General features: G+C 34.9%; 1 protein-coding gene and 1 long non-coding RNA gene across 3 annotated transcripts; one reads left to right on the forward strand and one right to left on the reverse strand.

The window, feature by feature from the left end:
* The first annotated feature begins 2,602 nt into the window (after positions 1 to 2,602).
* Positions 2,603 to 4,946, forward strand: LOC149683428 (uncharacterized). The gene is made up of 2 exons (XR_016384156.1): positions 2,603 to 3,355; positions 3,449 to 4,946. It is a non-coding gene; the product is annotated as an uncharacterized LOC149683428 (long non-coding RNA).
* Positions 4,947 to 14,464: 9,518 nt separating this feature from the next.
* On the reverse strand, positions 14,465 to 16,326 carry LOC149683429 (uncharacterized). 2 transcript variants are annotated; one of them, XM_089871242.1, is made up of 3 exons: positions 16,165 to 16,326; positions 15,422 to 16,078; positions 14,465 to 15,358 (listed from the first exon to the last, which is right to left on the reverse strand). In XM_089871242.1, the coding sequence occupies exons 1-3, from the start codon at positions 16,208 to 16,210 to the stop codon at positions 14,571 to 14,573; spliced, it is 1,491 nt and encodes a 496-aa protein (XP_089727368.1). In that variant the 5' UTR covers positions 16,211 to 16,326; the 3' UTR covers positions 14,465 to 14,570. The 2 variants fall into 2 exon arrangements, with proteins under 2 accessions (XP_089727368.1, XP_089727367.1); XM_089871241.1 differs by having other exon boundaries at positions 14,465 to 16,078.
* Positions 16,327 to 16,967: the final 641 nt, after the last annotated feature.

Consider the following 16,967-nt stretch of genomic DNA (forward strand, 5'->3'; position numbering starts at 1 on the left):
AAACATGAACAATGTTCCAGTGTAATAAAAATAATTAAAAAAATGAAATCCCGAAATCGAAGTTAGAAGTATTATGAATATAAACGAAAAGACGCTTCTAGTTAAATAAACCTACACAGTAAAAAATAATTCTTTTCAAATTGTTTAATTCTGGTCTAAAAATTATTGAGATACCTTAAAGGGATTGATTATAGCGCGTCAATGGTTTAAAATGAATTTTCACTTTTTCAGCGGACCCATAGTGGTTTAGTTTTATAATATACCACACGGACGGCTGGGAAACGTTGGGGTAAATATTAAGGATAATTGGTTAGATTAAATGGATTAGTGTTTGGAGTTGGAAGGCGTTGGAAAGTTTGTTGGATTTCTCATTGGCTTTGGCAGGGATTGGAAAGTTTTTTAAATCTACCAATCGGCTTTGGCAGGGATTGGGAAACTTGTCGAATTTCTCATTGGCTTCGGCTGGGATTGGAAAGGTTTTTAAATCTATCAATTGGCTTTGGCAGGGATTGGAATTCGTGCGAAACTTCACAATTGGCTTTGGCAGGGATTGGAATTCGTGCGAAACTTAACAATCGGCTTTGGCAGGGATTCAAAAATGAAATGAACTTTAGTGTGGAGTTAGGGAGGAGTTAAAAATATAACAATGGCGTTAGGGTGGCAGTGGCGTTTGTGGAAAATTTACCATTGGAGTTGGCAGGCTTTGGGAGTGACTTTTTTCATTTTGCAGCCCTCTAAATGCAATCTATAGTCTAAAACCTTTTATGGTTGAAATTAAAAATGTGTATGGTACGTTTTCAAACGAAAGCGGGATTAAAATTAAACCCTTTACAATCTAGTCTTAAAGCATTTATCGTTTTGATTCCGAACAAAATCGGCAAGTTTTAAACCAAAGCAAGCATAAAACTTTAGCTATTTCATTCTAGTCTGAAACCGTTTTTGCTTTTAATTCAGAACCTAACTGGCAAGTTTTTAAACCAAAGCAGGTTCCCTTAATGATATGACTTTATACCATTTACGGTCTCGATATATTTTCAAACCATAAATGGCATAATGATAATAAAACTAAACCACTATGGGTCCGCTGAAAAAGTGAAAATTCATTTTAAACCATTGACGCGCTATAATCAATCCCTTTAAGGTATCTCAATAATTTTTAGACCAGAATTAAACAATTTGAAAAGAATTATTTTTTACTGTGTAGATTTATTTAACTAGAAGCGTCTTTTCGTTTATATTCATAATACTTCTAACTTCGATTTCGGGATTTATTAATAATTCGAATAACTCTCGACCATTTTTCAAAACTCCCGTTTTGGTTAAAACAGTTCTTTGCGCGAATTTTCCCCATAAAGAATTAAGCATAAATTTTGCCAATGATCTTAACCCCTCGTTATTCTTAATATTGTCTAGATTCAAATCGATACCTTCCATTAATTTGTAATTTTTAACGTATTCTCGCTTCTCTTGTTCGGTGTTGCAATTTGATGGAAAACCGCTAGCCTCGGTTTTATATCTTAAAAAGGTATCGATATATTCTTGAAATAGGCCCCCTTTTCGGTGACTTTGTCGTATTCGGTTATTTCATAAACCCAATCTTTTTTAAAATTGCGTAGCCTCTATTAACCGCGTGTCTAAGTTCGTTAATAACCCAAGTACCGTTTAATTGCCTTTCGTGGGGCTCGTGGATACATTCCTCTCGATTTTTAGTTTTGCAACACGTGTAACAAAATGTAAAAACTTATTTATTGTTAATTTTAGCCGGAAGAACCGGGTGGTAAGGCTAGACGGGGGCAAAACATCGCATTTTAGTAACCCTTCAAATTCAAAAATGTCGGGTATATTCTCGAGTAGTATTTTGGGGTGACCTAACACGTTCTTTTTACATTTATTTACATAGGGATATAAAGATGTGAAATCTAAATAGTGAATCTGTTCGGTACCCCTTGTTTCGTGGAATGTTTTCAAAGAATTTACTCGACCTCCGAAAAAACTATCTTTAGGATTCAAGGGCTCTTTAATTTTAGTTAATAAGTTCTCGTTCGAGAGAAACTCGTCAGTTTCGGGATTATTTTTCTTTTCTATATTCCACTCGCATTCCCAAATAGTGGACAATTTTATATTATTTAACGATTCCAGCTTGTTAATTATTTTCATTGTGCGGACCCATCTAGTATTTAAATTTGGCCCGGATCAGCCGATATAGGTTTATGTCTATTTAAAGGGAAGCAAACTTTACACCCGTGGAAGCAACATCCGCAATATTCAAACACTTCATTCTCGTGTTTGACTGGTTTCAAATTGAGGACTCTCGCTTCTTTCCCCGTATACGCCGATTGAATTGGAATGTTTCTTTTATGGCTTGACCATAATAACCATTCAATCGCCACGCGAGATTGATTTTCTTTAAGGCGGTATAAATTCTTGGGTATTATACCTATTGTATCTTTTTTTAAAAAGGTTTTGCGATAGACGTGACTACAAACCCCTGGCATTGTCACCGCCCCGCAACAAAACGGATCTACACCGACTCTATCTATTAAAAGTTTACGTAATATCATGCAACCTTTTCTTAAGATAGTAACGTCAATAGAGCAATTCTATGAGAGCGATAGCTCTCTTAGATAAGACCTCATACCGACTTCAATGTATAAGGATGGTTTTTTGATTGGTTATAACTTTTTTTGTATCGTATTAACTGCTTTGAAAAAATTCCACAGAACTACAATTCGGGCCCTAAATATGTGGTTAAAATTTCAAAAAGATCCATCCATTAGTTTTTCTTATAAAAAATAAAGTTGCTAAGGGTGGTTTTCATTTCCATAAAAATTTTACGATATTTTGATGAAAATCCTGAAATTTTCCATAGAAATAACATGGGAAAAATTTAACAGATAGCCTTTTTGTGGAAGCCGTCATGAAATAACTATACGTTTGTTTGATTTGAAAACGGTTTCAAATGAAAGCCTCATATTTAGTATTTGTGCTTTCTAGCTTTCATTGATTAATTTTAAGTTTAAGTATGTTTAATTTTAAATTTTCAAAATTACCCCAATCTGCGTTATTTAAGCATGGATAGACTGATTTACTAGAAAATATCAGCGCGACCAAAATTGGCCTTTTTTTGCGTTTAGTTGCGTCATATTAATCCGATTGTTTTTTCTTAATGCCTTTTGGTTGAAATGGCCTATCGATAGTGAAATAAGACTGCTTTAATAGCTCTTTTCCCCTTTTTCACCCCGTTTGTGGCCGCCATTTTTTTAAGGTGAAAAAATTTGAGAGTGGGTCCTTTTTCGTTGTCATTTTCATATATTTTGAGGATTTGCTCATGGATGGATTTTAAATATAATATAAAGTAGGTTTCAAGCTTTAATATAAGCCCAATTTCATAATTTTCCAACTTTTTATTGTCCCACAATCTATTTCTAAACTTGGCACTTTTTTTAAGGCGGTGAAACCCGTGAAATTGCGCTAAGCCTTGGCTTACCGTTAATTTTGCCATTTAAAAAAATTGTTTACCTCTCGTTGCCCGTTACTTCGCCTTCTCGTATCGTCGAATTTTTAAAGTTTAGACTTTGAAAGTAGTGCTTAGTTTTCTTAAATATTATTTAATTGTATAAAATTTTAATATTATAATTGCGTAAAACGAATTCAATGTTTTTTGTTGATGGAACGCGCCTTGCATTTGAATTTCGTTCCCTCGAAACTACCCCCTTTAAGTTACTGGCCGGACTCCGCTGGAGGCTTTTCCTTTATCGCCGCGGTCGCTCCTTCAGCCTCGAAAACAGCTGTAGTGAGAATTGTTATTTACTAAAATGTATACGCTCAGTGTGTTGTTGTGTTTGCATTTTAATGCTTCTAATCGTAGTACGTGTCGAGGTTTACGAATCCAACGTGTGTTGCGAAATGAAAATCAAGGGTGGATACTATATGATCTATGCTTTAAAAGGAATTTGACGGCGACATGCAGCCAAGCAAAACGGTATTAGGCCTTGCCAAAACTTGACTGAGCTATTGCGCCTTGTCATATTATCACCTATCAATGATATAATAAATTCACCCTCGGATATCCTGTGACGAGGAGATGGTTTTAAAGTTACTAACACTCGATTTTGGAGTAGATATTGTCTTGTGACACTTGAAGTAACGATTTAATCTTATAAACAAACTAACATCATGAGCCCATATCGTAAATTAACCGATGTTGATATTAAAGCTTAATTGAAATACTGATACCAATTTTTTTAACTCAATGAATTTTAATATCAACATCAACAATTATCTTCTGAAAGAGATAACTACTTATATTCCATTCAAATTTCTCGCAACATTTCAAATTAACGAGTAGAAATGTGCAAATGAAGTTCAAACTGATTAATTGGGCAAATTGCTATATTGTTCACCGTTACCGATGACAGATAGATTTGCGTCCTTCAGTAGTGTTTATTATGCTTGTAAAATGGTAAGCGAAATCTGTGATTAAAGTTTAAAATAGACATGAGCAAAAACAGCTTTATTCATATCAACTCGGTTACCGAATATCTAAAATTTGACCAAAATTAAAAAAATATTCTCTTCGTGATTAAAAATCTTGTTTGAAGCAGCAAGCGGCCATCTAATCCTTATTTACCTTCTTTTGAAAAAAATAATAGGTTGATACCTCTTTCAGTAGATTGTTCATTGATATTTCAGTTTCATTGAGTTTAAAAAAAAATTAGTTCCACCATTGGTTGATTTTCAATATTGACCAATCAATAATCACAAATTTTAATAACTAAATCACAAAAACCGGTTCAAAACCATATTAGTTTTGAAACGATTAAATTATAATTTTAACCATATATACTAGTTAATTCCTCGTAGGTAATTAGTTAATTGTCTTAGTCAAATTAATGCTGAATATTACATACAAAAAGTAAATAATAAATTAACTTCTAAAATTTAAATGTAAAGTGTGTGCATTATTTCCCAATTAATAAAATGTCGAGCTCTAATTGCGATATAGCTAAAATCAATCCCACTGGCTATTTATAATACAATATAACCTTTGCCCTATGTTTACTATATTGAATTTTATTTGTAAAATTTAAAACATAAAATAGTATTACAATTTATTTAATTAAATAATTATTAATAAATTTCAATAAAATAAATTCTGGTTAAATACATAACACTACTTTTTATTAATTTTCTGAAATTATCAGAGCTAAATATCAAAGACACATATTTAATTGCTCTCATTTTGACACAACTGCAACCGTATAGATTTATTCATTTAATAACATTTCTCATTTCTAATTATTTAAATTCAAAGGGCTGTATTAACTTTTAAAGGTGAAAACCCAGCTGACTTAGAAGTAAAAAAATACCAGGCTGCCAGGCTGTCTCTAACACAACAAAGTTGGCCATTCTCGCTTATGAGAAATGAATCCTTGTCATATGCATCTCTGGACTTTAGGAGCTCCAGGACTCCCAACTGAAGCAGGGTGGGAAATAGGGATTTTTTTAAAACTAGACATTGGGCCAGCGACCCCCCTGCCCTGGAATAAAGAACTGGTCCATGACCATTGACCAGGGCGCGGCGTCTGCTAAACTAAAGAAGTGGGTAATTAAAATAGTTGAGATAATGTCTGGACCCTGGTTACCCTAGAATTTCCTTAGTGGTCCTGTGGACCACTGCTCACCCTCCGATTTAATTTTTAAACTGGTCATTTTCCCTGTGCCACCGCCTTATTTACAACGCTGAACTGAAGATTTCTTTTGACCGGACCATAGCCTACTCGATCACGCGCAACACGTCGCAAGCTGCTTGCGCTATAGCGCGAGTCAGGGTGGGAAATAAGGATTTTTTTAAACTGGACATTAGGCCAGAGACCCTCCTGACTTGGAATAAATAAACTAGTCCGTGACCATTGGCCAGAGCACGTCGTCTGCTAAGCTAAAGAAGTGTGTAATTAAAATAGTTGAGTTAATGTCTGGACTCTGGTTACCCTTGAATTTTTTAGTAGTCTCGTGGACCACTGACCCCCCTCCGATTTAATTTTTGAACTGTACCAGGCAATTTTTAAACTCGTCATTTGCCCTGTGTTACCGCCTTATTTCCCACGCTGGCGCGAGTTGCTTTGCGTTGTCGAGTGCGTGATGGAGCGGGCTATGCCTGGAGTCCCAACCCCCGTTCTTGGAAGAGGGAAGTAACCCCTAGGAGGATGGAACTCGTTCCTCCTAGGTAACCCGTTACTTACTACCAAAATACCCACTAGCATAGCTCACTCGATCACGCTCTCTTTTCCCCGGCTACATATTTTGAAGAGGGCACTTTTTAGGCGTATTAACAATCTTGGATCACCTTTGTGGACTTTTATGGTAGCCCTTATAAATTGAGTCGGCATTGCCCTGACTATATTGTGTTTAAGGTTTATAAGCTTAATATCAAACAGACGTTAGTTAATGCTACAAAAAAGTTCGAAATTGATAATCTCGGATCGTCTTTGAGAAGTTTTAAGGATATCCTAATTTCATATTGGGCTTATGAAAAGTTTGAGCTAAAGGTTAAACAGACATAAATCAGCGTTTTAAAAAATTGTGTAAAACTGTCAATTTGGTCCGATTTGTGGAATTTTTAGGGGAGCGCCTCGCGTTTCAATAAAGGGTTGTAAAAAATTGTATTATGTTAATTACAATAAGAATACAATGAGTTACGTTTTTATTTTTTGGAGTATCATTATAAATAAATGACTGTTGAGCTAAAGTTACGGTCCCCTTTATATATGTTTCTGCTTAGTGTAGATTTTGAAAATGTAAAACAGTTTCTTAACAATCTTAATTAAAATGAAGACTGAAGGAGCAGATATTAATCAAAAATGTCTTGATTAGAATCAAGTCCTAAAAAGTATCGATAAGACTGAGGTTATCACTTGACTGAAGGATCAGATATTAATTTTTCTTTTAATTGAAACTTAAAGGCATGCTTAAGAAAAAGCAACGTTCCATTACCGTTTTCCGTTGAAATAACTTATTTTACAGGTAATCAATTTCAAAAATTTACTTATCTCGGGTTTTCGGGCACAATTCCATTCCCCCAAAACATTTTATCATTACATTAATTACTTTTGAGAGATAACGTGTCAAAATAAGCTTTAAAACAATAAAAAACTGAATGAGCGGTCTGTTTAGCCATGACCAAAACCTTCAAATCAGTGTTGCTAATGTTAGAAAGTGGATGTTCCCACTTCCATTTTAAAAATTTGCCGCATTTCCCACACCCCCTTTTTTACAGTCATATTTATCTGGACTATTTTATCATACTAAGTTTAATATGGAATATCACTCCGCATGGCTTTGACAATATGTACAAATGCTATAAAGCTTTAAAATTCTCAAAATATGCTTTCTTTTTTTTTTCAGTGCCAAACTTAAAATCACCGAATTTATTTCAAAATGTCGCTTGAAATTATTAAACCGGATAAAATTTTCGAAAATGCACTAATTTTAACTGTGCAGTTAAAAATTAGTGCATTTTTGAAAATTTTGCAGAAAATTCCGACATTTGATTAATTTCGGAAAAATATTACTTTTTCCCCACAGAGCCTAAAACCAAACCTAAATCTCCCACGATGTGGAAAATTACCCACACATTGTCAAAACTGCTTTAAAAACTTACAACAAGCACACTTTCGAGACATGTTCTGAACAAATTAGTGCTTAACCCGCTAATAGTACGACCACGGAGAATTGATGTAAACTGTAGTTGAAATATATTCATGTGCGAACTGCGGCACTGAATGGTCTCTAACCATTGTTTGAAACTAGAGAGAGAAATAGTGAGCAGCATTAATCATGTCCTGAGCTATGAGAATGAACAGTATGACTGTTGACTGAAGTACACTAGACATTACATCATTTTGCATAACCACGAGTAAAAATCTAACTGTCCCTACTTAATTTTCCGCCATTTTTTTAAAACGTATCCACTGCGAAGCATGCCGGGCACAAATGAGGGAACCTTTTAAAACTCAATGTCATACACATACTCTCTCAAAAGTAATTAATGTAATGATAAAATGTTTTGGGGGAATGGAATTGTGCCCGAAAACCCGAGATAAGTAAATTTTTGAAATTGATTACCTGTAAAATAAGTTATTTCAACGGAAAACGGTAATGGAACGTTGCTTTTTCTTAAGCATGCCTTTAAGTTTCAATTAAAAGAAAAATTAATATCTGATCCTTCAGTCAAGTGATAACCTCAGTCTTATCGATACTTTTTAGGACTTGATTCTAATCAAGACATTTTTGATTAATATTTATTAAGATCTTTTAAAAAATTAAAACCATTTTCAGATTGGGTATCTTCGTTATACCATTAAAGAAACGATTCGTAATTTTTCGAGGTAAAATTTTCGCATCGATAGGCTTCTTTAGGGGGTAATCCTTTCTCTATGACGTAATTAGTCGGTTCTTGATTGTCAATTTCAAAATTATGATCCACTACGTTAAATAGAAACTGGGAGAAATACCCCTTAGATTCGTCATCCTCTCTAAAGCCGAAAGTGGCGGGAAATTTAGCCAGAGCTACTGGGACGAATTTGTACTAGTCCAAGAAAATTAAATTGTAAAGTTTGATCTGGTATACCTCGGTTCCATTCATGATTAATTCCGGCTGCCAATTTTCATCGTGCCCCATTATTTCTCTTAATTAAAAATTGCTGGTCGTTTTTACTACTGTTATGGCTACCTATAACGACGTTTTTAACGTCGGCCATGGTTCTTATGTACTCTATAAAACCGTGTATAGGATTCGATCCCGCGAATTTTCTTTCTCTATTTCCAAATTGACCGCATAACGCGCAAAATCTTAAATTTATTTCGTCGACGCAGTTTTCGCAAACAATTTGGCTAATAAGTAGTATCGCTTGATGTTCGAATCCTTTCTCTTTACCGTCTTCTTCGTACCGTTTTATTTGTATCGATTCTATGTCGAAAAACACCAAGACGAAACTCGGTAGATTAGTTTGTCTTTTCTTCGCGGACGAAGCTAAAATCGGGATATCTTTGATTTGTTGGATGTAACAGAGATGGTCGGGACCCTGATATTTCCCACATACGTTACAATACATTTCCCCGCACGTAAGTTTTTCTTTCTTTTACTATATTCTACGACCTTAAAACAATCTGGGCAGTGAAATAATTTTTCGCAAAGAGGTTTAGGGACTTGTAAATGACTTTGAAAACATTCCTCGCCCTTAAACATTTATCGCAATTAAGGTTTTCGCCCTCGCAATTTTTATCACTCAGGCATCTGTAACAGAACTCGTTACATTGATGATTTTTATATTGCCAATAAGGAACTAAACATTTAAAACAAAACCTGTCGTGTCCAAAAAGGGGTCTAATATTCGTTATCACGTTATAATGATTTTTTTCGTTTAAGAGAAACAACCTGGGTCTCTCGTCGTCAATTTCCCCCAGTGCTAATACCGGCACGTTATTTTCGAATTTATATATTAATATAGAAAACTGATTTAAACAGTTTCTAAATTTAACGAGGGATTCGGCATTACCGGAATCTTTGTTAGGTCTGACTCCCGCTTTGACGCAAAGCTTGAGCGCTACGTCTTTCTTTAACGGATTAGAGGCCCTCGGTTTTTAATCTTTTCCCAATGACGTTTAATAAACGTATCGTTGGTATTGTCATTCTTATACTCCCAATGCGCTTTCGCGACAGCCAAGGCACGTGGTAAACACAATACATCGGTATTTACTATACGAGTAATTCCCCTTCGATCGCGACAAAGTAAATTGTAAGGCTTAAGCCCACCCGGTCTCTTACGACCGTGACCTTCAGGGACCCTTACCACATGAAACGTTATATTTATAGGACCCATGAAAAATTTCTCTAGCTCATCATCGTACAATATCTCGGCTATTTGTTCAAATATCGAATCAATATCCATTTGATCCGCTCTTTGAAAAGATATTTCTAACTTGTTTCTTAATGGTAAATTGTAACTACTCATAGATATTTGAATATAATCTGTTGGTTTGTACAGTCTGTTATAAAAGTCTTTGCCCGTTGATTTTTTTTCCGAAAATTTTGAATAATTCAAAAACCGTTGATCTCAGAGAATTGATATTTGACAATATGATAGATATTTTAGTTCTCCATCAAATGAGACCAAATTTGAGGTCGTAGGTCGAAGCACCTGCTAAAAAAAGCGAATTTTTCGAAAATCTGAAAATGTTCAACTTTTTAAATATTAGTATTTGGAGAAAATAAATGGGATTTTCGTTATCAGGGAGGTCAATTTATATTTAGAAAGTGTCTTCAATTTCCTTGTATCTTTAATATTTCGCAAGATATTTCAATTTGTTTAAATTTATAAAATTGAGAACCCTCTAAGTTCCACAAAAAGTGAAAATGAAAACCTTTTACCCAGATATCTAGAACATCCCATATAGGGTATTTCTACCTATCTTTTTGTTGATATGACGAATTAGTAAGTTCCAGCTAACTTTAACTTTTCATTATGTTTAAAGGGATACATAAATGTTCTAATTTTAAGAATTTAGTCTTTCACTTCAATATTACCTGGCCGTTGTAAATGTCACAAGGAATTTTTTTAAATGTAAAGACTACTTTCCCATTGGTTTAGTAGCAGGGCCTGAAATAATAGTAAAATTATTATATAACGTGTGTCCAGTAACCCCTCCTTTGACTGGAAAATATATAGAACCCTGTCCTCCGGAGTTTCCAAAAATAGTGTCGAAACCTAATAGTCAAGCTATCTCAACTTCGGAAATATTTATCGGTCAAAATGTCAAGTGACCTTAATTTTAAAAAAAAATATGGGGCATTTTCAAATTTAATTGGACAATGTCCTGTGTCCTGTGCTTATTCCCGGCCCTGTTTAGTAGTGTTTACCTGTTTGGATTAAATCTCGTAATCTAAGCTGCTGTTAATGACCGAGCTTCACGAAATTTTGACTTCACCATGAATAATCAGAACAGTCGGTCTACTCAAGCCAAATATAACCCATAAGGTGAAGGTTCATAAGTAGCTGTGATCTTATATTTGAAAAGTTAGTTGCAATTTTAGTTTATTTAGTCTTTATGCACAGACACGGTTAGTTACCCAATTTGACCACTAACAATAGAGGATGACTTCACATATGGATTAGCTGAGGCTGGGTCTACGAATGTCTAGTTATTCACTCTCTTTGGAACGTCCTATTATAGACCCGCATCATATCAGTTTTATGAATAAACCCTGGTTAAGCATTGTTATTTTGAATTTGAGAGTTGTCAAACACCTGGTTTAAGTAAATTTTTACACCCGAATAACGCCGCGTAGCTAGACTAGTTTGAAATCCTTACACACCACACTAACTTATTCATGGAAATAATGTTTAAATTTACGATTGCTGTGACCAAAGAGAATATACCAAGAGGAGCAGAAAGTTTAGCCTTTCACAAGGCTTTTGAAAAGCCCGGCCACGGTTTTGGAGGAACTAGATCCGGTTTGTGTTGATTGGCTAAGCAGCGACGCCTTTTATTGGTTAAATTATGTCGTCTGCACGGTCTGCTTATTTTTGATGTTGTCTGGGTTGACCATTTACGTACAAAAGGTAATTAAAAATGATTTTAATTTGATAATTTTAAGAATACGTGAATTGAAACTTATTTTTTAGATATCTTTGGTGTTTAGTTAAGCGTTTTTAGGCTGTTATATCAGAGAAAATATGTAAAACCATAGGAACTTACTGGTAAATGTTAACATATTCAGTATTGTTATCTATTGAGGATAGATTAGTAATGAATCTTTTAAAACTATAAATCATGCAGGTGATTGATAAAATTGAAATGTCTTCTCCAAGATATCGGTGTTGTTACGGTGCTTGTTTGAGACAAGGCCCCAAAAATATAAAGAAAATGCAAACATGTTCGCTTCAAGACAGTTTTGTACGATTTCCATCACCGATTAGGGAGCGAGCAAAATGTGAGAGATGGATTGAGGCATGTGGCCGTTCTTTCATTACATTAGCTGATATTACAAAATCCAGTCAGTTATGCGCTCGCCATTTCCACGGTTTCTGTGGCCCTACAGTTGAAAATCCAGATCCAGTTCCTTTAGTTGATGTTTTATCTCCTGATATTATAAAGACTCAAGTCAATCCACCCAGTGAAAGTAGAAATCACACCCTTGAAACTGTTTTCGATTTGAAAACCATAACCCCTCAAATCGGATGGGCTTTGGAAGTTTTTGAAAAAAGAGTTACGTTTAGGAAAATACTAAAGGGCTCGGCAATTATTGAATGTACTATCACGAATAATAAAGAAGTATCGGTAATATCTTTAGAAAAATGCATGAATCTAAGTGGCATTTACCCAAATTTTGTTTTGAATGACAATGGTGATATTTATGAACTGCTAAGAAAACTAAAGAAATTTAACGTTTGTATTGGAAATGAGGAAAAAAATCTTATTGATTCATTTAATAAAAAACGCAAGAGTAAACAAAACCGAAAGGGGTACTACTGCGATAAAGTACAGGCAATTTTCAGTGAGGATTGTGACCGTTTAATTCCTGCGACTAGAAAAAGGTGTTATCCTTGTGGTCGATATCGACGGCGCTTAAGAGAAATTCGACACTCTACAATTTCTAATCATGTTTCACAAAAGAAAAAGAGAAGAACCTCGGTATTGAAGAAACATATCACCATGTCTTCAAACTGCGAAAAAACGAAAGCTGCTATTTTATCCATGAAAAAAATATTTGAAGACAAATTAAAAATGGAACCAACTGGATCATTTACAGCAGTGTTTCTTAGACAACAATTAAAAGCAATGCATAGATCGAAATACGGCATGAGATGGGACAAAACATTTTTAAAGTGGTGTTGCTATTTGAAAAACAAATCAAAATCAGCGTATGAAGTACTTAGAAAGTCAGGATGCATTTATTTACCAAGTACAAGAACTTTATATAATGAACAGCACATTGTGACTTCTAAAACGGGTTTTCATAAGGAAAAATTTGCTGAAATGATGAAAACAACTAATATTCTGAATCGACCAGCCTGGGACCGATATTTTGTAATTCTACTTGATGAAATGAAAATCAAGGAAGACTTAATGTGTCATAAAAATAATGGATTTTTAACTGGATTCAAAGACATCAATTATGATATGAATACCCTTGATGAGAAGAAAAGAGCAGTTATTGGAAACGAAACACCACCTTTAGCAACCCAGGTTTTACAACTAATGTTGCGAGGTATTACCAACGATATAAAAATCCCTTTCGCGCATTTTGCAACGACTGGAACCAGTAGCACAGAAATATACAGCTTAATGCAAGAAGCAGTAGAAAAACTTGAAAATTGCGGGTTTCGCATACTCGGAGTTGTTGGTGATGGTTGTTCGTCAAATCGAAAATATTTTAAGATGTGTGCTGAATCAGCAGCGCAAATTAGTGAAGACGGTACCCCAATAACATTTTATGCACCAAATTTGTTTGCTAATGACGAAGAGCGAAATATTTACTTCATATCAGATGCACCTCACCTAATAAAAACTACACGAAACTGTTTTAGCAATAGTGTTAAAGATTCCAAAATACGAAATATGTGGAAAAATAATGAAAACATTTCATGGAGTGTCATACTAAAACTGTACTACTATCAGTTGCGGCGCAAAGGAGAGTTTAAGCACGTTTCCAAATTGAGCTACGCTCACGTTTTTTTAAATTCATATGCCAAAATGAAAGTTAACTACGCTGTGCAAGTACTCAGCGAAACCGTCGCTTCTGCTATTGAGCATTGCTTTGGACATAATACGTATCCAGAAACCGTTAATTTCATTCGTATATTCAACAAATTTTTTGACATATGCAATGTCAAGAATTGCAAAGATGGATTGCAAAAGAGGAAGAAGGATAAGGTACCATTCACTTCCATAAATGATGAAAGATTAAAGGTAAACCCTGTTCTTTTTTTTTGTAGGCATGCACAACGGTTAATGATAATTATTTTAAATAATAGTGGTTGGAAGAGGATTTCATCCAGTATCTTGATGATTGGGAAGAAGATGTTTTTAATCGACCCGGCAAATTTTCTGCTATTCAAAAGGCAAAAATGCTACTAAGCAAAGAAACCATTGAGGGCTTGAAAATGACAGGTAATATAGTTAACAAAATCTTTATAAATTAGTAATCTAAACACGTTTTTTAAACTAGCCAAGTCAACTGTAGCAATTGTTAAATTCCTATTAAAGAAAGGTGCACCCTACATTCTTACACAACATTTAAACCAAGATCCCCTGGAACAATATTTTGGGAGAATGAGAGCCGCCGGAGGAAGAAATAGTAATCCATCTGTATGGTTGTACCAATCCAATATAGACAAGCTTGAATCCCTTAAAGGGTTTGTTTTAGAAGCATTAGGAGGAAATACAGAAATTGACAAAGGAGTCAATTAAAAAAATTTATTTTTACTATCACACGAGTAAACACATTATAACCAGAATAAATTTTAATAAAAATAAGTAAAAAACAGACTTAACATTGGATTTAAAATTTAATTCGTTGTTATTTTATACTGAGACAATTTTTCACTAATTCGAGCGCTTTTGCGAGTAGCCGTTTTGAATGTTCCTTCAACCTGGGTCAATGACACAAAACTGTTTACTCGTCTCTTTGTGGAAAGCGATTTTTTGTGACTACTATGACTAGAGTTAAAAATATCACTTTTGCTTTGTGATGAAACTATATCATCCTTTAAAATATGATTTGAATTAATAGGATCGTCTTGAGATTTTCTTGGGGGATTAGGAACTTCTTGAGGATCTTGACATTTTCTTGGGGGATTAGGAACTTCTTGACGATCTTGACATTTTGTTGAGGGAATAATTTTATCACATTTTAATTTCTTGGCTTTAAGAATTTGTGGCGAATTTTCTTTCTGTTCTGGGGACAGCTTAACCAGTGGCTTAGCTTTATCTGCCTTACGGAATAGTGTTTTTGATTTACAAGAAGCTTTATTGCCTTCTATGTTTTGAGAAATCTCCTTCAATTTTGAAATCGCAGCATCACTTTTTTCTTTGATTGATTTTCTTAATGCTTTTTTAGCTTTAACAGCTTCTTTGGTATCGTTTTGATAATGTTCCAACATGTCCTTAACCAGAACCTTTCCTCGTGTATTTAAAAATGTTTCTGTTATGTGCCTAAGCCATTTCAGATCTTCATCCTTTACTACAATTTTCGTCCATTCTTCTAAAATTAGCCTGTCTTTGAGAATTTCTTTCCTAGCGTTATCTTTAATATTTTGCCTTCTTATTTTTTCTATTGATTGTGAATAATGACTATCTGAAATATTTTTCATTCTAATGACCAAGGCAAAAAACCAATCTTCAACGTGAAATAATCCACCTCGATTCAGTATGTTGATCCAGCGTTCGGATTTCAACGGCGGTTGGCTTTGTGTCTGATCTTTCTTTATTTTGCAATTAACAATATCTTCTGGACAGTTCTTCCACTTCAGTGACCTCCCCAAATATCCAGCTACATATCTCAAAACATCTGCATTTCTGGGAATACCATTTCTTTTTTCAATCTCCCGCCAATTTATTATCGTCTCAGTATTTTCATCTTCAGCTTTCAATGCTTCTTTGGCCTTATTTTCTTCTATTTTCTGTTTCAACTCTTCTATACCAATCTCAGCCAAGGCAATAACCGCGGAAAAAAACTTTCGGTACAACATTTGCATAAAAGATTTTTGAAACGGCACTGAAAGTAGCCTGAAGTTTGGGCATAGCGAGCCAATTGTTAATCTTAATAGATCCTCATTTCGCTCTTTGAAACTTATTTTCAAAACAATGTTAAAAAAGGCGCCTTCTGTTTTGCTTTCAAGCAATTTAAAGCAAGAAATTTCTTCTTCTAGATGTTCTACGATGGTAGGTGTAATGATTTCCGATTTGTTTATTTCAGAAAAAAAAGAGTGAATGATTTCAGAATCCTCGGTATAAAATTCATCTTTCTGGGCTTCAAGTTGCACCAAACATTCAACCACAAGGATTCCATAGAACTCTAAATGATGACAATGTTATTATTATTTAATGACTCTTAATATTTCTGGCAGAAATAATTAATCTAGTCCCTTTAAACAAACTTACCTTCCATATTTTCTAACCCACCGCCGAGGTTTACCGACAGATCCATTCTCGAAGGAATATGTTTATAAGCAGACGACACGGTCACGTGAACAACCGGAACTAGTTTCTCCAAATTCAGAGCCGGCCCTTATTTCCAAAGTTTCTGCTCCTCTTGGTATATTCTCTTTGCTGTGACGTTCAATTTCTGAATGTCTTGTATGGATCATGAGTGAAAACAGTATTTTCAAATGATCATTGGTATGAAATTTTGGGCTTTTCTATTGCCAGGCCTATCGTAACATTGTTAGTACGACAGAAGTTACCACAAATACAAGTGGATTTTTAGTTCCGAATCTTAAATTTACTTCGAAACGGTAAACGGACTAAATACCCTCAAGACCGAAACCCCAGGTCATAATCCCCACTATTGAAAAAAAAATAAAACACCCCTCCTTAGACAAAATCCCCGGTCGTTTCCCGCATTCTCAAGGCAAAATCCTCTGGTCCTTTTCGCCTATCCTAGAAAAGAGTAAACCCCCTATTGTCTAGGCAAAATCCCCGGTCATTTTCCCTCAACCTAGAAGAAAGTAAAGCCCCCCCCATTCTCAAGGCAAAATCCCCCGGTCATTTTCCCCCATCCTAGAAGAAAGTAAAGCCCCCCTTCTCAAGGCAAAATCCTCCGGTCATTTCCCATCATCCTAGAAGAAAGTAAAGCCCTCCTCCCATTCTCAAGGTAAAATCCCCCGGTCATTTTCCCTCATCCTAGAAGAAAGTAAAGCCCTCCCCCCATTCTCAAGGCAAAATCCCCCGGTCATTTTCTTGCT

This window comes from Phalangium opilio, unplaced genomic scaffold (assembly GCF_054372755.1).
Source record: "Phalangium opilio isolate 3A_F unplaced genomic scaffold, DU_Popi_V2 ptg000037l_1, whole genome shotgun sequence".
In the NCBI taxonomy this organism is placed as follows: domain Eukaryota; kingdom Metazoa; phylum Arthropoda; class Arachnida; order Opiliones; family Phalangiidae; genus Phalangium; species Phalangium opilio.

Excerpts from the sequence above, each read along its gene's own strand:
- LOC149683429 (XM_089871241.1), bottom strand. The coding sequence starts at position 16,210 with ATGGATCTGTCGGTAAACCTCGGCGGTGGGTTAGAAAATATGGAAG. Across the intron at positions 16,079-16,164 it reads TGGGTTAGAAAATATGGAAG|AGTTCTATGGAATCCTTGTG; the intron begins GTAAGTTTGTTT and ends GTCATCATTTAG.